We start from the raw sequence: 23,436 nt of genomic DNA, 5'->3' as shown, positions 1-23,436 counted from the left end.
AGGCTGCAGAGAAAGCGGAGTGATTTGTAGACCCCCAGGCTGGTGACTACAGCTGTCGAGCTCACGCAGAATACGGCATTATACGAAATCAAAGACGACCGATCTTGGCAGACTCAAGCCAAGCTCTCCTCAGATGATCCGGGCCTCCTTTCAGACCCGCTCTCATCTAGGAATTCCTTAACGGTTACTCATCAGTTAGTTGGGAGACAATGTTTTCCCCATCAACACCAGAGGTTGCCGGAGGCGGTGGGAAGAGCTGACTGTCATTCCAAGTGCTCCCATCAAAGCTGCCGAGGCCCAGGTTGCTGCGTGCAGCAGGCAGATCTCAGGGCTTCGAGTAGAGCCCCTCTGCACAAACACTTGCAAGGCTAGTACCATGTGTGTACCCCTCGGATGACCGCGTGTAGAGCTAAACACAGACCGCATCGGGTAGAGCCATGCCGAGAACACGGCCTGCCCTTCCACCCCGACCCCAGGTACTGACAGAGATGCGTGTTTGGATCTGTTAAGACCCACACTCTGCCGCGAGGCTGAAGTGCTCTTGCAATTTATATAACACAGCAAGAGCAACTGCAAACAGACCCCCGCCCCCTTCTTATTCATACACAAATTGCTCCCTGGACTGGCTCCATGTGACTACAGAACTGCACTTTTTGCATGTTAAAAAGAAAGTGGGGATGTATTAACTTGTATGCTATGCTCAGCCCTGGAAAACTAGTGCAGGGGGGAAGGCAGTGGAGAGGGAATAGGAGGTTAAGTCTGTACTGGATATGCACACCCGCTATTATGGAAATAACAAAATACAGGGGCTGTCCACGTAGGCTTAAAGAACAGCGCAGGTTACCATAAAACTGAGCATTGCTGTAGTATGGATCAGAATGGTTTCAGACACGCGCATGGACAAGATACCCCATCTTCCAGGTGTTCGGCTTCATGCTACTACAGCGCCTTGGTCTCGGTGAAGATCAGCTACTTATCCAAGTGACAGGAAGCTGGTGGTGACTTTTCACTGGCAACAGGCATTTTAAGAGTTTACTTCTTCCCATTGCCACCAAGCAAGGCAGAAGGTGCATTACTGTCAACAGATCTTAGATGGAAGATGTTGGGGAGGGAAGACATTCGGAATAGGTTGAGGTGGAATAAAATCTGAGAAACGTGGAGGGCTAGGGTGAGGTCTTATATTCAGCTCAGTGAAGCTCTAACTGTATTTGCTCCCCAAAGCGGCACCACTCCAGACTGCATTTCCAACAGGCAGATTCTTCAGTGCATGGACGTACAGCATGTACGGGCCACTGCTTGCAAAGTGCTGCTTTCCCTGTGACTAATTGATGTGTTGACCATGTTGCCCACGGAGACATGCATCCTTGTAAGTTCTTGTATTGGGGCAAGACTGCATTGCTCAGGCTTGCTGCTAACTAATTACCCCCACTGAGCTATAAAAATTAGCAGAGGGTATTGTGTGCAGAGCCAAGACCAAAGACTGGGAAGTTTTAGTTCAAAGACTGACAGTTATTAAGAAGCTGTAGCTAGTCTACAATGCCTGGCCATATGGTTCCAGTGCAGCTCGATGAAGCCTTTACTCCATCCAGTACAGTCTTACCCTCTTAGTGGGACTGTGCCCTACTGCATCAAGGCAAGCAAGTGGAAACATTATAGGAAAGAGAGAGTTTTCCCCAAATTACAGTAAATGCTACAATAAGCTGGCGCTAAGTTCTCAGGTTGCACACCTGATGCAGACATGACCATTCCTCTGTCTCTGAGATTAAAACTCAAGAGGAAAAAAAAAAAACCAAAACTTGTTCATCTCACCCTTCCTGGATTTTACTATTGCTAAATATTGCTGCCTTTATAACAAGGAAATCCAGACCGTACAGTCATTATCTGGCCATATAAAATAGTTTATTGTAGACGTTCAAAACACCTCCTTCTTGTAAAAGGCAAGTAACGTAAAAATTAGTAGAGGGCATCAGTAGAAGTTCATGCACCTGGGTATGAAAAATGCCAGACACAAAGATGAAAGTTTATTAGCGTGAACAAGTCATCATCTGCTGCTCCAACCTGCCCTTTGCGCTGGCCAGCACGTCTGCTTCGGGTGCCTCAGCAAGTTCTGAGCACTATCAAGCGTGCTCCCTTCTCACCCGTACCCTAGCTCTCCCATCCTGAGTTTACCCTGCTTAAAATATTGGGTGCACTGACTGCCCAGGCAGGTGCATGTGCATCCCTCACTGGCTGCACGTGTCCATTGGAGCCCAAAAGTCTCTACTGGAGCTTTAGCTGCACGTAGCCTGTTGTGAGACATCACTTCTCCATGCAGCCAGAGCCTGTGGTTTCCCAGCGACACAAGCCAGTCAGTGCAATAAAAACCTGTAGGAGATTACTCCCATCCGCTGACTTGTTCCTGTCACACATAAATAGTTTGCATACACACACACACACTACATACACTGTTATGTACACGCCACGTCACTTGATTTGGTAGGAAGCGTCAGCAGTTCTAGTGGCCGGGCTGGCTCAGGCTGCCCTCCCGAGACCAAGGGCAGGGAAGCAATGGCTAAAGATGCGCCTTCTCATGCTCTCCATTTAAAGGGCTCTGAGATCATCTATCGAGTGCTCCCAGACTTTGCCACCCACGGAGTCTGCCCTGTTGCATTAAATAAAGCATCTGCAAAGGCAGAGAAGTCCTGGGGTGCGACGTGACAGCAGGGGTGTGACCGCGCCGAGGGCGAAGTACAGGGCTACTCCTTCAGCAGGCCAAGCTTTTTCAGAGCCTCCCTCCTGTGCTCCTCTGTGGCACCCTTCGGGGCAATCTTGACACTGATGCAAGGAGGCTGGGCCAGCCTGGAGTACTTCTGCAGCGAGTCAGATCGTCGCTTGTCGCTTCTCGACAGCTCCACCTTGCCGACTTGGCCCTCCTGGATGTGGCCAAAGTCTTTCCCCGTGCCCAGCGAAGCCGGGCGTGGGCGGCTGCTTTTGAGAAAGCTGGGCGTGATCTTGTCGATAAAGGACATTTTGCCCAGCGAGCTGCTGTTCTTAACGTTTTGGTCCTTGCTGCTGGAGATGTAGCTGCTCAGGCCCACACCAGAGCGCTCCAAGGTGTTGGATTTGAAGTGCATCTGCCTCAGGCCTGGAGCAACCTCCTCGGGTCCGCTGAAGCTTGGGTCATGGGGTTGGCTCTTGTTAGCAATGAAGCGGACTCCTTTATCGTTGGCTATGTCATCTCTGCTAGCTGCCCTAGGAATGAAGAAAGGGGCCTCCTTTGGTTTGGGAGAAGTAGCAGGTTTAACATGGGCATCCGGTGCCCTTCCTTTATCCTGTGGAAGTCCCAGCTTCTCCAAAGCCTCCCGCCTGGCTCTCTCCTGTTCTTTAGGGTCAAGATGCCCCGCGGTGTCGCTGGCTGCGGCAGTGCTGGGTTTGTGGCTGGCTGGTGGTTGAGACGGTGCTTTTATCCTGTGGCTGGGGTCTATAATGAGGGGCACTGGATTGTTTTTGCTGGTTTTAAGGATAATATTTGGGGGCAGTTTCCTTGGTTTGGGGGCCGTGGGAGGCCCACGCTTGAGGTCTGAATCCAGAGCAGCCTCGTCGGTTGCTGAATGCTCTTGGCTGCCTGGAGGGGTAGTGTCTCTTTGCAGACCCATCTCACAATGCTTAGCTATTCCAAGCCCAGCAGCACCTACTTCTTTCTGCGGCACCTCTGCCTCTTCCGGGGCAGGGTGCTGAGACGCAGCCCGAGGCCGACTGCTCTCTGCCTCCCCATATTCCATCTTGGCCTCCGACTCGGAGGACCCATCTTTGCTGCTGTTACCAGATCCCTTGCAAGCTGTTTGCTGATTATCCATCGTTACAGGGTCCTGGAAAGGTTCAGGGGGTTGTATAATTATGGACTCCAGTGGCTTCCCCCTGCTACTCCAGTTGGGTCGGTCACCGGACGTGTCCTTTATCCCTTCTTTCTTGGGAGATGTCCAAGACGACTTCCCGGTTTCCTGAGCTGTCGGAGTTGGACCCTCCACCCTGAGGTCAGTGGCTTTGCAGACAGAAGCCTTGCTTGCGTGTGCACTCACTACACTGGCATCCCTTGGGAGGTTGCAACAGCCTGAGCTGGAAACCAGTGCTGGGGCAGATCTTGAGAGAGCAGACACACTTGGGTCACCCTTTGGTTGAACTTCATGCCACTGAGCAAGACTTTCACTGCGAATCCTATTGTCCGGATCTAGACGAAGAGGTAGCAGTAAGTATGTGGAGCAGGGCACAAGCACCCTGCTGTTTTGCATATCGTGTCTAGCAATGCCCACTCCCCAGTTAAAAGGTTGATGGCCTGCCCTCCCCACGCCGACAGGGTGCAAGGGGAATGCTTGCAGCTGACAAGATACAGCCCTAATTACAACAATATATCTGCGTGTGCAAGAAGCAAAAGAAAAGCTGTTTTGCCCTGAAGTTTTCCTGAAGAGCAATTTACTTTACTGGGGGGTGGGGAAATCAAGAGTCTAATGCCAAGTACTGACCCACACACGCCTCTCATCTCATCCCCTCCCCTATCCCCAGCAGGCTTCGGTTGGCCAATACCAGGTTTTCATTTATGAATGCAGAGAGCTGATGCAATGCTACTTTGCCCTCCTGCTAACATTAACTTTGGCCAGGAATGAGTCTTAACAAATACAAGCCCTGTGGCAGGTAAAGCAGGGAGCTGTCTGAGGATCTAAATGCAAGCTCAGCCTTACCCTTTGGAATAACCTCTCTCTTCGACCAGGTCTTGGAAGGCTCAGCATAGTCAGTCTCGTCAGTAGAGACCCCGCTGTCTGCTTCTGCATCCAGAGAATCAATGGTTTCTTCCAGGAACATCAAACATTCCTTTTCCTCCACAGATAAATAGTCATAATTGTTATTGCGCTAGAAGATAAAAAGGAGACACCGACATATGGGAGACGTGCAAGGCATCACACCGTTCAACAGAATCGCTTGGAGTTTAAGGCAGACGTAGCAAAATAGGACTCTCCGCTCCCGGTTCTCATCCCTGGAACCTAACTGTTGAATACTCAGAAACCAGCACCACCTGCTAGTGAAAACCCAGCCAGTTGCTCTTAGAAGCAAAGTGCAGACACATCACTTCTGGGCATCGTTATCATTTGGCAGGCTGATCAAATAGCGCTGAATAGTTACCATTCCTAATTTAACTATACAGTTTGGCCATCAACGGTGTTTCCTAGTTTTCCTTTGAAGCACTGATAGATCTATGATGTGCATTGCTAGCTAGTCATATCACAGGCCAACCACATCTGTATGGATCAAAATCTGGAAAGCTTGTCAAAGCATCCAGCTATTCAGCAGCTTGTTCGTTGATGGTGCTGCTTCTCCCAGTTGTCTCCTGCTTTTCAAGTGCTTCTGCGAGATTCAGCCTGACCTTCACTGGACTGCATACACCCCTATCTTGTGTCAAGTCCTCCGCCATGTAATATAGTAACCAGCTGGCCCATCCCTGGTAATTACACGTGGAGCTGCTGCTGATGCACAAGAGAAGGCAGGGAGGCCCAACAGAGAGTTGCAGTGAGTACACCTCAATTATACTCCAAATCACACAGGATATAATTAATCATCCCCAGCCTGACATGGTTGTTACAAACAGGTATGGACAGACTGAGAAATAGTATGCATTTGCATCATGGGCCCAATTAATTCCTGGCTTAATTATTGTGTGGCAAGTTAGGGATGAGAATGGTTTAGTGGCTACTTTAGATGGAGTTGCCCTTGTTACAGTCTAGTGGGCGCGTGGCATATCAGCACTCCACTGCCAGCTTGCTTGGTTCTTCACAGGTGATGTATCCAGCCAGACTTCACCTTGCCTTGCGTCCCTGGAAGCCCAGGTGCACGTGGACCTTACGGAGGGGAGCGGTGGCAGTGGAAGTGCTTTAACCCAGCCCAGAGCTCAAGGGCTCACGATCCAACTACCCGCTGCCCTTGACTCCACACAAGTGACCTCCGCTGTTTGAACCGCACCAGGCTTTGATCGCTGCAAGCGGGCAGGACCTGCAGCTCCTTGGGGCAGGACCGCGTTTTGCTTGTTCAGCTCCTAACGCAGCAGACCCTGGTCTGGGACCGAGGCTTCCACCCGCCGTCGCGATAAGCGTTGATCTGAAGCAGAGCACAGTCCTTTGTGCCAACCTAGACTCTCTCGTCAGAGGCTTGTAGTGTCCCTGGTTGCTGAATCTGCAGCTCAAAATTAGTCGCCAATCAGGCGAAGGTTATATGAACATTACTTACACATCCAGAGTGGTTGGAAGCGGTGCTGCCCACGCTGTCGCAGCTGCCAGAATCTTGGCCGGCCATCCCTAGCCACAGCTCTTCCTTAGGCATAGCACAGATCACCCCGGCGAGAGCTACCAGGTCAAACTGGGGAAAGAGAAAGCAGCGTCAAGAGGTGCATTCGTTCAGTTTCGAACCGCGCTAGAGCCCACGCGAAGAAAGCAATCGGGACTGCCAAACTGCTAGCTGCAGACATGTGCCATTCTCCAAGCTGCTCAGCAGCTAAAGGGGTGGATTTCAGATATGCACGCACACGTCCACGAGCTAAAATCCTCCAGCCGGGTCACTCACAAGAACACGGCAAGGACTAAAGTTTGTGGAGAGGTAATCAAGCACCTCACCCTATGGCTCAGTCACAAGTGTGGGTGTGCATTCATGGCACAGGCTGTAGCTGGTATAGAGCCCGACACCTCTGAGAAGTTCTGCCTTGTTGGTTGGGAGATACATGTGCCAGTTATGTCTTGCTTCCTGCAAATCTAGACTCGCAGGCCACAACAGACTCTCCAGTAACTCATTTGCTGGCTGTAGTATGCCTTCTGCTGCAACATTTCACGGGTGCTCGAGCGTTCAGACCTATGCCAATTCACCTTTTCCCTGGGTCAGCGACAGCCCAAATGTACAGGGAAGCCAGAGGGCTTTCCACCAAGTTACCTTTCGTCTCAGGATCCGGAGCGCTCTGCAGAGGGTGGAGCGTATTACAGACTCCCTTTTTAGATGCAGGGACAGCGGTTATGCAACTTGTTCGAAGACGTGATTCAATGGCAGAGTTGAAAATGGAAGCTATTTTCTCCCCGATCTAGCTGCTAGGCCGGGCAGTTGGCGTCCCTGTGGGCAGACCCCCATAATACTAAATATTCCCGACGCTCCCTTAGCTTTGTCATATTTTAAAAAGCAGTCCAGGAGCCGAGAAACACGATCCCCTCCCAGCCTGAGCGACCGCTGTTCAGATCCAGAGCCAGCTCAGTAGGAAGCCCCTATAGTCAGTGTCAAATAAAAAAAAAAAAAGCTGCGAATACTGTGCTCGTCATTCTGGCAAAACGGTGTCTGCAGAGACGCTGCATCTTCAGTCCTAGGAACAGCCAGAAAGTGCTACCTGAATGAGGCCTGCCTCCATTTCTCAAGGCTGCATTTTTAGGTATCGAAACTTTTTTTCCTTTAATACCAGCAGGTGCTCAAATGCACCTTGAAACATGTGCACAGGGCGAGGAGCAAGAGCACAGCTCAGCAAAACGTACATGTATTATCACCTAGCTCCTGAAAGATTTCTACCTCCTCAGGCATTGTAAAAAAATATAAACCTCCTCTGTCTGAATTTGCTGACATATACTGTTTTTAGCTAACTGCATGTGCCAGCTTTTCACACAACAGCTCTATGAAAGTCATAGATGTCATGAAAGCATCAGGGAAGATAGGAAATTTGAAGTATAAGGTGCACACGCACGCAGATAGCCTTTTATAAGCTTAACCCTGAACTGTGCTGCCAAGCAGTTAGGGTGCATGACTAAGTCCTCCAAGTTTAACAAAGGACAAATGTTCAGTGGGGACAGTTATTTACAGACATAAAATCTGAGGGGTTATAAAATTGCTTCACGCAGTTTGCCCAGTCCATTTACAAAGAACATTGATAAGCATCTGTTTTCTGCAGCGCTTCATGAGTCCATCCCGAGAGGAGGACCAGACATGAAGCCAGCATTGCCCCCCAGAGCAGGAAAACCAAAGCAGCCTGTTGCCATATAGCCCGGTGAGGCTTTCAGCACTGCCACAGCTACCTTTTTGCAACAGCCTCCAAATGCTGCATCTAGTAACAGATGAACAAAACTGGTTTATCATCTCTGAAGAAGCCATTAGGGAGTCAGGCTGTAAAAAGAAGGCGGGGGGGGAGGGGAAATGCCTCTCCCCTTTTAATTTAAAGCATTTCCAGAAAAGAGAAAACAGTTTCAAGACACATCCACCACCTCTGATCCCCCAGGGCATACACCGCTCCATTGAACTTCTAATCTTAAACTAGCGCTATCAAATAAAAGCAATAACCTTGCACCCTTGATTGCAGGTTACCTTGTGGTCGACGGCCATACTTCAGCAGGCAAGGACAAGGCTGACCGTTGCAGGTCTTCGGACTCAGAGAGGAGCGACTTTGGGATGTCCCCAAGAAAAGTGAACTTTTGAGCAGGACTAACACTGCAAGAAGTCACATGCTCCTTTTTATTTAATTGAAGCCCACAGGACTCGGCAGCCGTGGCATCTGCAGCCTGCCCAGGGATTTCTACCTTCCCACAGACATTTGGAAGAGTTGACTGATGTCTGTGGGAAGCGAGAGTCTTGCTTGGACCTGGACAATGCCTGAAACATGAAGCAGCTAGCTCAAGCCAGCTTCCTTTTTCCATACGTTTGTCAGGCAGAAAACAGAAACAATGCCATGTGACCAGCTACACCGAGCAAGTACATCCGCCTGGTTGTGAAGATGAAGGGGCTCATGTTTAGTGCACAGTTCCTCTTATTCTCCACAACAAATTCGGGAAGAAAAGCCTCCCAAATGTTAGGCCAGCACTGGAGTGCAAAGGCCACTGCAAACACTGAAAGACAAAAAACCCCCAAACAATTTCCGGTTTTTCTCTCCACTTACTCCTAACCCATCAAATCTGATCAAACAGCAACAAATAAGCTCTGAAGAGCCTTGCTTGGTAAGGTTTGACACTGTCATCAAGTTTCCCACGTTTACCAAAATCAGTAGTCAGCAAACTGCGTCCATAATCATTTTTATTTAGAAACCCATGGGGGGGGGGGGGAGTATTTCAACAAATGTTCATTTTGCACTATACACAAACTTGTTCAGTGACATTTCAGTCCAGCTGTATCACCCACATGACCGGCCTCCTGCATCAAAGCCCTGCCCAACAGCGCACTGGACAACAGCTGCCTTCATTGCTCAATATCCAGAGGTTACTTGGAACTCGCGTTCCTCTTTTTTTACCCCAGCTAGTTGGGTAATTTCAGGAAATTTCTTTCTAACGAGAACAAAGCAAGTATAACGCACATGTGCAAATGGCATGATCCTGATCCGCTTCCATAGGCACACCACAAATCCAGCTAAAAAACTACCCAGGAGCTAGAACTGCATCTACCACTAGGCACCAAACCTGAAGAAACAGAGAGAAGACCTATAGGCATGGCTTTCTTTTGGTGAAAAGCAGACCCAGTTCACAACAAGGAATTTTCCTTCTCAGTTCACTTCATGGCTGGCATGGTTCCCCCCACCCCCTTGAGCATGAAAGCATTTTAGCTACTTGCATGGGGAAGGCAGAACCCAAATACGGAGCCCTGGCTTCATTAGAGTCAAGTGACAGGTCTGCCATGAAGGGCAGAAAGGCCAAGATTTCACCCGTGTGAATTTTAGCGCCGCCTCACCTCCCCTTCTCCAGACAAACCAGGGCTCCTCAGGCATTTGAGGCTTTTAAACGCGCAACTGTGTCCTGCTCTCCAAGGCAACTATTGCTCGGCGTTATTAGAGAATCAGTTAGGAAATAAAAGATTAAAACGCAGTGTACCTGGCAGGATCTCCCCTCTTCCGCAGCTCCAGAGGAACTAGCAGGCTTCAGCAAAACTGGTATTTGGGAGGCAGGGCGAAAGCCTGGGGCTCTTTACAGAACCAAACCCTGGTGGTATCTAGTCCCCAAATCTCTTTACTTTGAAGCTAAACAAATACAGCATGGTTAGAAATTAACTCACCTTCTCTAGCAGAGAGATAAGGATCAAAGGGCTAGAAAGCCCTCTGCTTCCCCAGACAAGGGACTATAGTGCTACGCACAAAACGCAGCCTGTTCTGTTCTCTCTCTGACCTCTCCCTGCCTCACCTGGACAGGTAAATGCCTCACCCCTCCCGACTCCCAGCCAATCACCAGCTCTGCTGCCCTCTTCTCCTGCCAGCTGTTCTCAGGGCTGGGGAGGGCGGGGTGAGGGATGTCTGCACCAATCAAAGCTCTCAGGCCTAGTCTGCGGAGGCCAGTAGGAGTGGAGGGTGTGGTGCGTGTTGTGGCCCCTGGAAAAGATTTGAGTATGTAATGAAAAGCGCTTAGCTCTGCTAAGGAGCCAGGGGTGCGCGCTTCGTGCTCCAGTTGGAAGTAATAGCAATAAGGCAGTTGTATTCATTTTGCAGATCGAGCTCCTGCGTGAACGTATTTGCCCGCCGCCTTTCCGTTTCAGAAAACCCCAGTGGCTTCGGTCCGTGCGAGCTGCTGAAGCTGCAGAATGGCGCAGCTGTGCAACTTCTCTTTTTTTGTCCGTCCTACCGACAAGCTTTCTACCTGGGCCTGAAGAGGGTGGGGTCCAGAGTGGTTTCTAATGCTAGCCTGTCCCAGCTTCCGCTTGAGGCCGGGTGCTTTGGGAACAGTCATAATTTGGAGAAAGGTGCATCCACTCCACCTTTATAACGGGGGAAGCTAAAGTATCAAGAGGCCAAACGACCTGCCCAGGCAGACTAAGCCTGATGGCTACTAGGGTGTCCTTAATGAGATCTGTTCTCATTAAGAAACTGCCAAGCTGCTGCACATGTGACACTGAGCAATGCATTCATTTCTGCTAACCCTCGCTCTGATTTCCTGGTTGTCTTAAACCCTTTACATACATTTCGCAGGAGACTCCTTAACCAGGCATCTTGCTCTTCTGCATAGTTAGAGACGTACGTGGGAGTCCAACTGTAGCTTTGACAAAAACACCTCTGTGCATCATAGTCACTCCTTCTAGTAGGTGTTTGCAGAGCAGCCTGGAGGAGTTCACAGCACATCTGTTGTTTTAACTCGGTTCACTGCTTAACCCTTGCAGCTCACTATAAGACATTTAAATAGGTCAATTCTGCTTGGCTATAAAAATAAGGGCAGACTCGTTTCACTTGCTGCCCACGTTTATCACTAGTACTTTCCAGACTGCAGCATCTCTAGAGATGTCCTACTCCTCTCTGCAGTTCCTAGATTTACTGTAAATGCAGGCATGAGGTCTTGCAGCTTGCCGCCTTGCTTCTGGACCGTTTATGATCCGCCTCATTGATGAAGCGGGGGAAACTTGCCCCAGTCCCATAAATAAATGAGTAGCCTTTTAGGCATGAATCTCTTCAACTCACAAATTGGTCTTACAGTTGCAGCAGCTTCAGATAAGCCCCTTTGGGTGGTGGCAAGAAGGGAGAGACTTGTTTGTCTCTCCCTTCTTCCCACCTCCCAAAGGGGTTTATCTGAAGCTGCTGATAAAGGAAATCTTTTGTCAGCGCTTTCACTTCCAGAAACGATTGACATCTGTCCTCCCCCAGGCAGATAAACAAGAAGCTTCTGCTTTCAGACGTAGGCATCTCTTTGAAGTATTGGATCTCTCTAGCTCCCAGCTACTGCAAGTGGGCTCCAGCTTGCTTTATGGGATCCAAAGCAGCCACAAATATAAGTTCTGTGCAGTCAGGCTTCTCATTGTCTGGGGCTGTGTGGTCCTCCACACAGGCCAACCAGCACCGCGTTGTTCAATATCAGGTCAATAAGGATGTGGGAAAACTTGAGAGGGCCCAGAAAAGAGATCAGGGACTTGCAAGGCAAGCCATACGAGGAAAGGCTGAGGGACCTGGGCCTCCTTAGCCTAAAGAGCAGAAGGTTGAGAGGGGACTTGATAGCAGCTATATCAGAGGAGTGCATGAGGAGCTCGGTGAACAACTGTTCACTAGGGCACCCCCGGGGAAGACCAGGACTAATGGGTACAAACTCCTGGAAGGCCACTTCAGGCTTAATGGCAGGAAAAACTCCTTCACGGTCAGGGTGTCCGGACTGTGGAATAAACTCCCTCCAGACATGGGGCAGTCACCTCCCCTAGAGGTTTTCAAGAGGAGACTGGACAGTCACCTCGCTGAGGTCACCTAACCCCAGCTGTCTTCCTGCCTAGAGCGGCGAGGCTGGCCCCGATGATCTGCAAGGTCCCGTCCAGCCCCTAACGTCTATGAATCAACTGTTCCTGCAAAAAGGGCGAATTGTGACTGATTTTAGGTACATGAGACTTCCTCTGAAATGTTGTTTCAGCTGCAACATCGTGAATGACTTAAAAAGGACAGGAGCGGGCTTCTAGCCTCGGTTTGCTTGCTGTTTTAGTTCTGTTGCGGTGGTTCACACTTCTCAAATTCCCAAGTTGCATTTTACTCGAGGGTGGAAGTAGATTTGTTTCCCCTTTGGTTTATAGTTAGTTCCTAGTTAGAAATATAGGAATTGGAAGGCTGAATCAGATCTAATGTCCCGTGCGTACCAGGTGGTTTGAGGAAAGGCACAAGGAAATCCTTAGCGGTCCATCAAAGACTAACCTGCATGTAGGCAGAGATTCGTCCTAGTCTCTTCCCAGGCGAGGTTCTTTGAGTAGATGTGAGATCTTTTACTAGACCAACTGAGCAGCTGGAAAAAATGTTCTTTGCAAGCTTTTGGGCATAACCACCCTTCTTCACGCCGAGGGAGTCTCTGCTGTTCTGAGACTCCAAGGACTGAGGGAAGCTAAAAATGTGACAGGATGGCAGTGAGGATGTAAATAAGTAGAAATTGGGGAAACACCAGGTAAAGCACGGGAGGGAGGGAGGAAAAAAGCCAAAGGTGAGTAAGGGGGATGCTACATGCTCCCCACAAACACATGTAGGGGAGGGAGGTTCAAGCTCCTTGAAACAGTCTTGAAAAAATCAGATCACAATAGATGGCTGCCACTATGAATATAACACTTAAACCTGGTTTTTCCATTGTATTATACCTTCATGGAAATGATCTCATTTTTGCCAGAATTAAAGTTACAATGTCACACTAGAACAACTCAGCATTTTTACCCTGTGAGCAAATGAGGAAGGGGTGCTAAGTAGTTATATTCCCAAGTGTTCGTATTTGCTAGCCACCTCCCTCCCACCACAGTATCACCAACCTGCAGTAATAACACAAAATACATAGGTTTTCCACATACTTCACATTCCACTTGTTTAATCATTAACAAGGTAGCCCGTTGGGAAAAGGTACACTGACCTCTCTGAGTGTGTAAGCATCTACCTGCTTCATGCTCATTACTTGTGAAATGAAAAATGTGACCTTTCTATTTAAACACTCAACAGACTCCTTTGAAAAACAGTCAGATGCGTAGCTCCCCTGAATGAAATGCATTCCTTTTGGGAGAGAAGCACTGGGACAAGCTGCTTCCTGGTTCTCCTGTCTCTCTCGTATTTCAACTGGCCCACGACGAGATTAAAAGAACGTATTTACCTATTACTAGTGCAAACAGAACACTGCAGATTATTTTGAGCCATCAGTTTTCCTACAGAGAAGCAGATAGCACAAGGGCTCAGAATAGTTCCAGACTTGAAAATAGGACCCCTGGAACTTATTGCCACCTGAAGGTCTATGCAGAGTAAATGCATCACAGCACATTTTCCTTTGGGAGCAGATCTGCAATGGGCCAAAACTGGCATTGAAGTCTCAGGACTTAGGGCCTCTCCCTGGGGGTCAGGCTTCACGAAGCTGTGGTGGCCTAAGCACCCTATGCGTTATTGGGCTCAACAGAAACTATGTTGTTTTTCCCCTCCCTCCCCCATATGGTTCTGCCTCCAAAAGTAAACTCAGGGGCATGCTGAAGTGCTGCATGATTTCATATATATGGTATGAAACATGGCAATTGGGTTGAATGATGCAGGCAAACATCCCTGTGTTACCACAAGAGGACTTTGACACCTTAGGTAGCGCATTGTGCCCCACCTTTTTTATAAACATAAAAATGCAATTTGTTCAAAACAAGCACTGTGGGAAGGAAGCTTATACATCACTGGAGATGAGGTATTCCCATGAGGCTGGACTCCCCTCTTGCATATAGAGCAGTTTTGTGGTAGCGCTGCAGGGCTCTCAGCTGCTGCCTTCAACCCAGTTTCGCTAATGACAAATCAATTATGCAAAATGCTAACTTATAGCTGGTATTTATACAGTATCCTCCAACGTTAATTAAACCATAAGGTGGCTGTCAAGTAGGTAAGTGGACCATTTCACAGAAGGCAGGCAGAGAAAGCAAGTGATTAGCTCAAGAGCACAGAAATAGCATTTCGGTCACAGGTGAGAATTTGAGTCCACTTCCCATGCAGGTTTAAAGTGCATTTCCCATTCTCATCCCCTATACTGCTTTATGATTTAATGACACTGTAGAGTCATCAGCATTGTAAGACATAGGTTTACTAGCAGTCTGACTGAAATCATTCACTTTAAGTAATGTGGTAGGGCTTGGTCTGGCAAGCCACGTTCTCAACCCCCACTACCGTTGTATGCCACGCAATCCAGGGCTGCGTCCAGATGAGTAAAGAAGTGTAGGGCAAAAAAACCCATGCCAAAAAAAGCAGGGTGGCACAAGTGGCGGCAGCACACGGCACCTAAAACCCGAGACTGACCAGCCGGAGCCACACACCAGCTGCCAGCCAGGTTTCCTGCCGTGACTGCAGCCCTGGCAGGCCCCAAAGGCTGCTGGGGCCTACACAGCTGCTGGCCCCAGCCTTCCCTACCCCACTTGGGGTAACCTGTGGCACACCAGAGCATGTCCCCGGGGGACAAGTAGCAGTGACACAAGGGGGAAAAAGCACCCAAAAGCTTGCAAAGAACATTTTTCCAACTACTCAGTGGTCTAATAAAAGATATCTGTTCAAAAAACTGTACCTGCCTATGTTCTTAGACCAACACAGCTACAACTAACAACCCTTTTGAAAACCAGCATTTTTTCAATTAGCTGGATCACAGCTCTGCTAGAAATAGTAAACTCCAGCTGTTCTGGTGGGAAGCCAATTGCTCAGGACGTCATCAAACAATAGTGTAGGCAAAATTATCCTTGCTGCAGAAATACAGCAGAATACCAAAGAAGATAAGCAGAGCTATAGTGGGCAAAACGAATGGTCTGCCTCGCCTGCTTCCAACAGTGGCAGTAGGGTATGCTTCCCAGGGAGAGTTTGTGTACAAGGCAGGTCTAGTGTAATCTGTTCTCTAACATACCCCTCTCAGCCTCAACCAAAAGTATTAGACAAATTCAGAGGACAGGTCCACCAAGAGCCATTAAACAACAGCAAACGTGGGTAGCTGTTTTACAGCCATTGTTATTGCTTTTCAACCCCTGCCCCATTTCACCGTCTTTTTAGTATATCAAATGTGCACCAGAACATTAGTTAACTTTTTTTTTCTTACAGCACCTGGACAGCCCTGAGGTGTTTGTAAAACCACAAGAAAGCCAAGAGCTGCTTCCCCATCTCTGCTGAACTGGGGCAAAAATTGCAAGGTTGCATTAGCTCCCTAATACAAGTATGAAGAGCAATTATTAGCTTACCAGGTTCTTGGGTTAAATCAGATAACTTTTATTAGCACAATTACTAGCTTACTAGACCATTATTAGCTTACACTGTTTCCCTCTTCTCTTTGTAAGAGGAGTGCCCTCTAGTGTTAACCACCAGGCACGGAGAGATGCCAAATAAATGGATACTTTGGAACTTCAGCCTGTTTTATTTGAATCTTTTTTTTTTTTTTTACACCTTAAGCAACTGAATGAACTTGTGCAGAAAACAGCAGTAGTTTCAAACATTTTCTTTATTTCTTGCCATCCCCCTATCAAGTCTATGTACACAGCATTACTTACTTAAGTCATGCAGATTTACAAAAAGGAACGTGCTGTTCAGTGAAGGCTTCAGATATGGTGTAGATTGGCCTCTGTCTGGTCTTCACTTATAAATAAGTAACAAATAACTGAATAAAAGCTTTACAGCATGAAGGCAAGCTCTGGTTATGGTTGTCTTTGGGAGCTGAGAAGAGAACTCAGTTGGTCTAATGAAAGATACCTACTCAAAGAACCTGGCCTGTCTACTTAATTTAGGTAGTAGTAGTGAAGGCTTTGCCTCTACAGATCAGGCAAGGCTTATCTGAGAAACATTCATGTCTTCAAGAACAGTGAGTTACAAGAGGAAGTTCTTAAGGTAAAAGTGGAGGCCTGTAACAGGAAGACTGAAAAACTAGCTGCTCCATTTCATAAAATAAACCATCACTGGTCAAAGCCAAGCTTTGTAGGAAAAGAGCTTCTTGCTGCAACAGAAGCATTTTCCAATGTGCAAAAACAACACTTTTCTCCAAGACAAGTTTCAGAATTGAAATGCACTTTTAAACCATTGCTTGTGAGCAGGTTAGGGTACTATTTTATATTGTGCCATGCCATTTAGGTACATGCTACTTTAACTCATGTTCCAAGAGTAATCTTCACTCTATACACTCAAGTGACTTGTCAACCAGTTCCATAGGAAACATTCACTGCATTACACACACATGCTGTCTACAGAACTGGTCAAGTGTGATGAACCAGGGATCTGGAGAGATTCACCCTGCACTATTTCTCCATCAGCCTAAGTATACCCAAGCCCCAGGCCACAAATGAACATTACACTGAAAAAGTCTGCATGCAGTCACATTTATTGGTGCAGTCACAATTTTTGCAATTCAGGGGCATGTGTTTAACGAAATATATTCTCCAAAATAACTAGTGCTAATGATACACAACAACAGGATGGCATACCACTGGAATATGTTGATAAATACTAAGGTTTTAGAAACTGTTTGCTAACATCAGTCATTTCACTGTAACAGAAACAAATAATGCTTACATCAGTGTAGGTCCCTGCTAAACATGTAAACTTTGACAAGCTTTTAAAGTGCCATTAAAATCACGAGATGTGCATCTCTTCATACAATATAAAATGTTTGTGAAAGGCCACATGATTAGAGTATGTTAAGCTCCTTTTTCTAGGAAAAAGAATTTAGTGCTGGTGAAAGGGACCAGACTGGCAGCCTTGGAAACTGAAGTCCTATAGTGAATCAAAGAAGTGATACTTATACGCCTCAACCTTTAACTAAGGAGTTCACTGCTGGGAGGAGCAAGTTCAGTCCCCATGGTCCATTCTATCCCTGGCCCCTCTGCTGAAATATTCAGCAAAGGAAATAGTGCTAATTGCATTTTTTTTCGCGGGGCAGGGGAGGGGGGGGGGCGCAGTAAGAACATCAGTCCATGTCTAACAGTATTTTTTTGGATCACTATGCACAAGTGACAGACTTTGTTTTAATGCCAGTTACCTGACCTTACGTCTCAACTATGTACCAGACAAATAAATGTTGAACAAAATATCAGTAAGTAGCGTCTTGCAGCTACAGGACATGCTTCAGTGCAGTGTATTAATACAGCTACTCAGAGATACAGGTTCTTCCCACTTAGAGCAAGGAAATCAGTCGTGTGCAATATTACCACGTCTCTATTGTTAACAAAGGGCACATAAATGCTAGTAATAAATCAGACATGACAAAGCTAACACAATTACCAAGCTCTTCCAGAAGGAATACAAATAAGTTCAGTTGGGTTTTCACGTGAGATTTATACATTTAAGTTTCTAGAAAGTTTCATTTTTTTCTTCTTTACCTGGGGACAGGGAAGGAGTTCAGATGACTTAATTTTAATGTCTTCAGTTCAGTTCCATAGGTTATTTTGCTCTTTGAAAAGTTGCATTAAATATTTGTTTTCATAACAAGTGACTTTTGTTAAACAGGACAATGACTACGGCAGTTTATTTGGGATCTCAGATCCAAAACAATGCAGTTTTCTAGGCAAATAAATATAGTTTCTTCAATGTGCAACTACTCTCCCTCAATTAATCTGATAGTTGGCAGTAAAAGTAAAGTAGAACCTTAATGCAAACATGATATACCAAAATAAATACGTGAAACAGGCTTTTAAAATTGTAACAGGGCAAATAAACACACTTAGCCTTGCTATCCACTTTTAGAAATCCACACACAGGCTTTGAAATCCAATTCACCCAGCAAATGTATGCAGATACATTAAGTCTTGTGTTTTGCAAATTCTATACCAGAAAGTTAACTGACTTTGCAGGATAAGAGTCATGTTCCCAAAAGCCTACAGCAGGTTTGCAAACATGGCACATCAGAAATAACTACTTTACACTTCTCTAGCACCTTTCATCCGAGGACTTTACACACACCAGTTAGCCTCAAAACACCTCTGTGAGGTAGACATCATACCCACTTTACAGATGGGTAAAGAGAGGCTGAGGGGTAGCGATTTTGTCCAAGGTCTCTCACACCCATTCAGGGTGAGAGTTAGCATCATGTGAGTTAGACTGACAGTCTCTTGGTCCAACTGCTAGACCACATTTCATCTCCCACGATGTACACACCATATCCTTCATTTCTTTGACCCAGTCATTTATGCTTCTATACATAATTATTTGCTTTCAGTCAAGCATTTAAAAAGGTTTTAAAAAGTCTCTAAAAGCAATTTGGGCCTTAACAGACATTAACTTAATATCTATAGCCAACTCATGCCAGTGCCATAATTACTTTATTTTAATACTGAGTTAAAGGAATCCTGGTCCATAATACTCTTAAGTGATTTAATTATTCAGGCCTCAATCCAATGAAGCACTTAAGCACATGCTTAAATGTGTTTTACTAGTTCCACTAGTGTCAACAGGATTAACCTTCTGTTCGAAGTTCTGCAAGTAGGTCTCAAACCAGGCAATCATTTTAGTACATGCTTTATGAAATAAGGAGTCTTTACTGCATCAGAGCTTTGTATATGACCTCTCTTAGGAACCTGGAAGGTTCTTTACAGAAGGTAAATTAAACTTCCATTCCCTACAGACGACTTATTTCTACTTGATTTTCAAGATGGACCTCCTTGCCTCCCATATATAAAACTGCACAGAAGGTATCCTAAAACACAGTAACAGAAAACCAGCAGGGGTCAGAATATTGTTAATTTCTCTAACACAAATGTGTTACAGGCATTCTTTTAACAACAAAAAAAAAAAGACGACTTTCAGTAATACGCACCTCTACAGCACCATTTAGAAAAATCTCAATGCACTTCAAGCCTCACACTCCATGTATGAGGTAAAATTTCTTTGTTATAGTGATTTCAAACATCCCTGATTTTTTTTTTTTTAAAAATAGGGTCAGAAGTTGAGCATTCTACCTAGCTTATTTTACTGTTAAAAACTAAAACGGCTCTATTCCTTAAATTGAGGTCTTGCTACTGAACGGAGTCATTGGTGGGAATTCAAGCAAGTTAAGAGGTATCTGGTAGAATACAGACACCAAAGACACTTCAAGTTATTTCCCTTTTGGGTAAATGCTCAGTCCTTCTCAAACTAGACATCTGATCTGTAAAAGAATGAGAACCAAAGATTAAAAAGTGCTAACTCACAAGTATTTAGAGCCTGGTATAGTTTATAATTATTCTTTGGCCACAAAAGTGGACACATCTGAGGAATACCAGACTCAAATCAATTAAATGCATTAAAACTAGATTTTAGCTAGTGTCACTCCTTGCCGGAATTAAGATCACGTTGTTAACAAGGATCCAAGTAGTTCAGAAAACATGCCAACATCCTGATGCAGTGTAAACACAAAAAGAGGGATAGTTAATTTTCAAGCAACTAGAAGCTACACTTCAAGTGGTACTTATGAGGGATTAAGCTTGTGGCTATTTAACTGTCTATTCATTCATTGTAAGAAGTCTATCTTAAAACTCAGAGGCCACTCTTCTCACTACCACCATGACTTCAAACTATACATTCTACTTCTGTCATTAATATCCTAAGAAAGGGCAGCTTTGGAGTTACTCATCCAACAGGCATCTCTTTCTGCAAGAGCTGTCCATGTGCGTATGAGCTATTATATAAAACTCTTGGAATGTAGCACAGATATACACGCACATGAAGTTGCCAAATTTTAAAACCAGCTTAACCATCTTGAAAATGGGATTTGAGACATTTTAGTCCAGTGTTACTAATTCTACAGGCAACTATTGTTCCGGGGGTAAATCCGGTCATGTTGCATGGAAGATTTAGGAATAAGGCTCTTTCAGAAGTCAGGGATTCTAGCCACCAGCATATACCACACACCTGCCAGGTTACTTCAAATCAGCATGCAAGAAATTATCTATTTCAAACCAGCTGGGAGAAGTCACTACCACACACATCTGTAAACCTGCACGCCAACCAGAATGGACCTGTGCGCCTTGGCCACCATAAAGTTAATTAGGCTTTTCAAGCTTTGCGAACGGAATTTTTATGCTTACATACAGCTTTATCTGAAAACCCAGAATCTTATTCCGGGCTGGTGAGGTAGTAGACACAACTATCATCATGAAGATATCACACTTCTCCAAAATTGGTGTGCCCAGTCTCCTTGGCGTGGTCTCTGGCTTCTGCTTGTCCAGTTAACCCCTTCTGGCATACCATACACCTCAGGGTAAAGCGATTCACATCAGTAAACTGCCTCTTTCGCCTTGCTTCATCTGCTAGCTCCAATGCTTGTGCAAGAACAACATCATCAGTTGTTGAGAAAATTGTCAGAGGAGGCACGTCTGAGTTGGGCAACTTGCGCTCAAGCGGGTCATAGTGAATGCCATCGTAAATGAGAAGGACCCGCTTTGGGTACCCTGCGTCTTCCCCAAAACGGTCAATTCGGACTGTCTGCGTGTCCACTACACAGATTTCACATTGATAAAACTTAGACAAAATGGATATTTCAATGGCTCCCCCCCACGTGTCTTCTCTTTTGATCCACTCGCAATACTCATGGTTGGTTTTCCCTAGTACTGCCTCACAATAGGACTCTGGATCACTTGCTACTATCTGGGCTATAAGACTGCGCATCTCTGGGGCACAAGCTGGATCATAAATACCTCCCTCTACCACATAGTATACACTTGTAAACAGGCAGGAGTTATCTGCTGGAACGACCCTCCTTGCAAGCACAGGCAGCGTTTCCCTGACCGAATTAGGCACGCTCCTTTTCGCAATTACGGGCGACTCAGTCGTGGGTTTTGTGGTGTCCTCTTCGACTATTAGAGTGTCACCTGTAAAACAAAGCATCAAAAAAGCTGTAAGGAATACGCAGGTTATATCTAGTCTTTAGCTAGAAAAGAGAAAGCTCCAAACACAACAACGTTCAGTGCAGAGAAATTTATGGTCTGATGTAAGCTATTACTACATCCCCCTGCCCTTCAGTTTTTGCACAAATAAAACCGTTAAACAATCGCTTATAACCAAGACTCATTCGTTAAGCGGAACAAAACCTCTGAAGCTTTGGGACCAAACCAGATACAGTTCATTGAAGTTCACGCTCAGGGACGTGCGCTAATTTCATACTTCAAAGCACTGCATTGCGTGGCATTCAGCCCAACCGTCCCAACAGGGACCACAAGAGAAGGTTCATTTCTGAATCTTCCGAGACGTCTTTCCTGCCCAAAGCAGGGGGCCTGGATCGAATGACCGCACAAGATCCCTACCGTGAATCGGTTAGAACAGTGAAAGACTATCAGAGCGGTTCTCAATGAAGGGGGCTGTGATATCGCCTCCCAAGGGTGGCAGTAATGTTAGCACCACTCCGCATGCGAACATTATTCAGAAGATAAACCTGGAGATTTCAGGAATGGGGTCACAGATTTCGTAGGGCTGGAAGAGACCTTGCAGGATCATCACTGGATCCAGCCCCTGCCCCAGGGGCAGGAAGTTGACTGGGGTCAAAGGATCCCAGTGAGGTAAGCATCCAAGCATTTCCGGAAGCTGAAACTTGCACCTTGAAAAACTGTTCCCTATGAGGGTCGAGCAGAGACCTCCGCTACAGAAAAACTGCTTCTTGGTTTTTTGGGGGGTTTTTTGAGTCAAAAAGCAGCAGCAATAAAAGAGCCCGGGGGGGAGGGGGGATCCCTGCCAGTTTAAAAAGGGGGTGAACGAAGGGAGGAGCCCGGCCGGTTGCTGCATGGCTTGTTTACACCCAAGGGCCGGACCAACAGGTCTGGGAGTGGCCGGTCTGGAAGTGGCGTTAGTCACATCTTCACGGGCGATTTCAGGGGGTGCTTTTCCACCCTCCGTTTCCCTGTATCATGGGCGCTGAACCAGTGGCTGCCTGCCTCGTTTGACCCCCCTGAAAGACTAAAGGGAGAAGGGGGGGGGGGCGTCCCGCTGACCCACCCGAATGGATGCCGAGCTCGCCCAGCCGCCGCTCGCCGTCGCTAAGGTCCAGGCCGCGCGGGGGGAAGCCGAGCAGCAGACGCTGCGCCACGGCGGGCACGCCGGTGAGGGTGGCCAGCGCAGTCTGCAACTCCCGCAGGCGGGAGTGCACCGTGAGGCCGGGCAGCGGGTGGGTACCGCTCCGGGCCTTGCAGCGTAGCCGCAACATCCTCCTCCCGCCAGCCGGACCCCGCCAGCGCAAAATGGCGGCCGCCGCCGCCGTGCCCGGCCCGACTCCCTCCGCGCGTCTCGCGAGGCTTCCGCGCCGCTTCGCCATTGGCTGCGGCGCCCTCAGGCTCCGCCCCCCGAGGGAACACCGCCCCTCTCTGGCATAGAGGTGACGGAGCCAATCAGCGACGCCGTCGCACGCACGCACGTTAGGGGCGGGGCTGGGGTGACGCCAGACGGTTCCTGTCACCGCCTCTGCGCTCGTTGAGGGGGGCGTTCAGTATGGGTCGGGCCTCGCGTGTGGTCGTGTGCTTAAATGCATATAATGTATTGGCACACACAGGCATGCGTATATTGACACGCATGCATGCGTTGGCCTCCAGGCATGCCTGTCTTGGCATTCACGCGCACATTTGCGTACATGCGAGCATGCACTGATTTGCCTCACGCATACATTGGCCGTCATGCATTCATTTGCCTTCGTGCATACGTTGGCACGAGTGGCAAAAACCCAGAACTCTCGGCTCGGAGATGATACCTTTTATTAGACCGGCTGGGCGGCCTTCACTGGCACCCCTGCAGCTATCGACAGCCTGCCTTCACTTGCGTACATACAAGCATGCATTGCTTCACACGCATCCATGCATTGGCAGTCCCGCATACAGCAGAGGCGGGCGTTCATTTGCAGCCGTGCATAGGTGGGCAATCATGCGACCTTTGCATAAATAGAGGGGGCGTTCATCTGCCTTCGTCCACATATTGGCGGCCATGCGCGCATTTGCATAACGAGAGGCGGGCGTTCATTTGCAGTCATGTATATTGGCAGTCATGCATCCATGTGCGTTCGCACATACGCGCGTGCCTGCCCACCCGCATGTAGTGAGCGGCGGGCACCG

General features: G+C 47.4%; 2 protein-coding genes and 1 long non-coding RNA gene across 8 annotated transcripts; 1 reads left to right on the top strand and 2 right to left on the bottom strand.

Moving 5' to 3' along the window:
• Nucleotides 1-1,877: 1,877 nt before the first annotated feature.
• CUNH1orf116 (chromosome unknown C1orf116 homolog) lies at nucleotides 1,878-10,164 on the bottom strand. Of its 6 annotated transcripts, none has more exons than XM_019546879.1 (4): nucleotides 10,146-10,164; nucleotides 6,253-6,381; nucleotides 4,716-4,884; nucleotides 1,878-4,207 (listed from the first exon to the last, which is right to left on the bottom strand). In XM_019546879.1, the coding sequence occupies exons 2-4, from the start codon at nucleotides 6,343-6,345 to the stop codon at nucleotides 2,736-2,738; spliced, it is 1,734 nt and encodes a 577-aa protein (XP_019402424.1). In that variant the 5' UTR covers nucleotides 6,346-6,381; nucleotides 10,146-10,164; the 3' UTR covers nucleotides 1,878-2,735. The 6 variants fall into 6 exon arrangements, with proteins under 6 accessions (XP_019402424.1, XP_019402422.1, XP_019402423.1 ...); XM_019546877.1 differs by lacking the exon at nucleotides 10,146-10,164 and adding an exon at nucleotides 10,021-10,134; XM_019546878.1 differs by lacking the exon at nucleotides 10,146-10,164 and adding an exon at nucleotides 9,840-9,997.
• A 2,040-nt stretch (nucleotides 10,165-12,204) lies between these two features.
• On the top strand, nucleotides 12,205-13,033 carry LOC109317712. Its single transcript, XR_002103101.1, has 3 exons — nucleotides 12,205-12,417; nucleotides 12,500-12,505; nucleotides 12,942-13,033. It is a non-coding gene; the product is annotated as an uncharacterized LOC109317712 (long non-coding RNA).
• Nucleotides 13,034-16,733: 3,700 nt separating this feature from the next.
• Nucleotides 16,734-22,591, bottom strand: YOD1 (YOD1 deubiquitinase). The gene is made up of 2 exons (XM_019546873.1): nucleotides 22,334-22,591; nucleotides 16,734-21,216 (listed from the first exon to the last, which is right to left on the bottom strand). Exons 1-2 carry the CDS (start codon nucleotides 22,539-22,541, stop codon nucleotides 20,510-20,512), a joined length of 915 nt encoding a protein of 304 aa, XP_019402418.1. The 5' UTR covers nucleotides 22,542-22,591; the 3' UTR covers nucleotides 16,734-20,509.
• Between the last annotated feature and the right edge of the window lie 845 nt (nucleotides 22,592-23,436).

This window comes from Crocodylus porosus, unplaced genomic scaffold (genome assembly GCF_001723895.1).
Source record: "Crocodylus porosus isolate Cpor-Errol unplaced genomic scaffold, CroPor_comp1, whole genome shotgun sequence".
Taxonomy (NCBI): domain Eukaryota; kingdom Metazoa; phylum Chordata; order Crocodylia; family Crocodylidae; genus Crocodylus; species Crocodylus porosus.
The sequence above is the reverse complement of the archived record's forward strand: the minus strand, read 5'-3'. Positions and strand labels throughout refer to the sequence as shown.

Coding starts and splice junctions, on each gene's coding strand:
- CUNH1orf116 (XM_019546874.1), bottom strand. CDS start 8,367: ATGGCCGTCGACCACAAGGTAACCTGCAATCAAGGGTGCAAG. Junction 6,382..8,325: donor CCTGCAATCAAGGGTGCAAG/GTTATTGCTTTT, acceptor CTCTTTCCCCAG/TTTGACCTGGTAGCTCTCGC. Junction 4,208..4,715: donor GAGAGAGGTTATTCCAAAGG/GTAAGGCTGAGC, acceptor CTCTTCGTCTAG/ATCCGGACAATAGGATTCGC.
- YOD1 (XM_019546873.1), bottom strand. CDS start 22,541: ATGTTGCGGCTACGCTGCAAGGCCCGGAGCGGTACCCACCCGCTGCCC. Junction 21,217..22,333: donor CGAGCTCGGCATCCATTCGG/GTGGGTCAGCGG, acceptor TTTGTTTTACAG/GTGACACTCTAATAGTCGAA.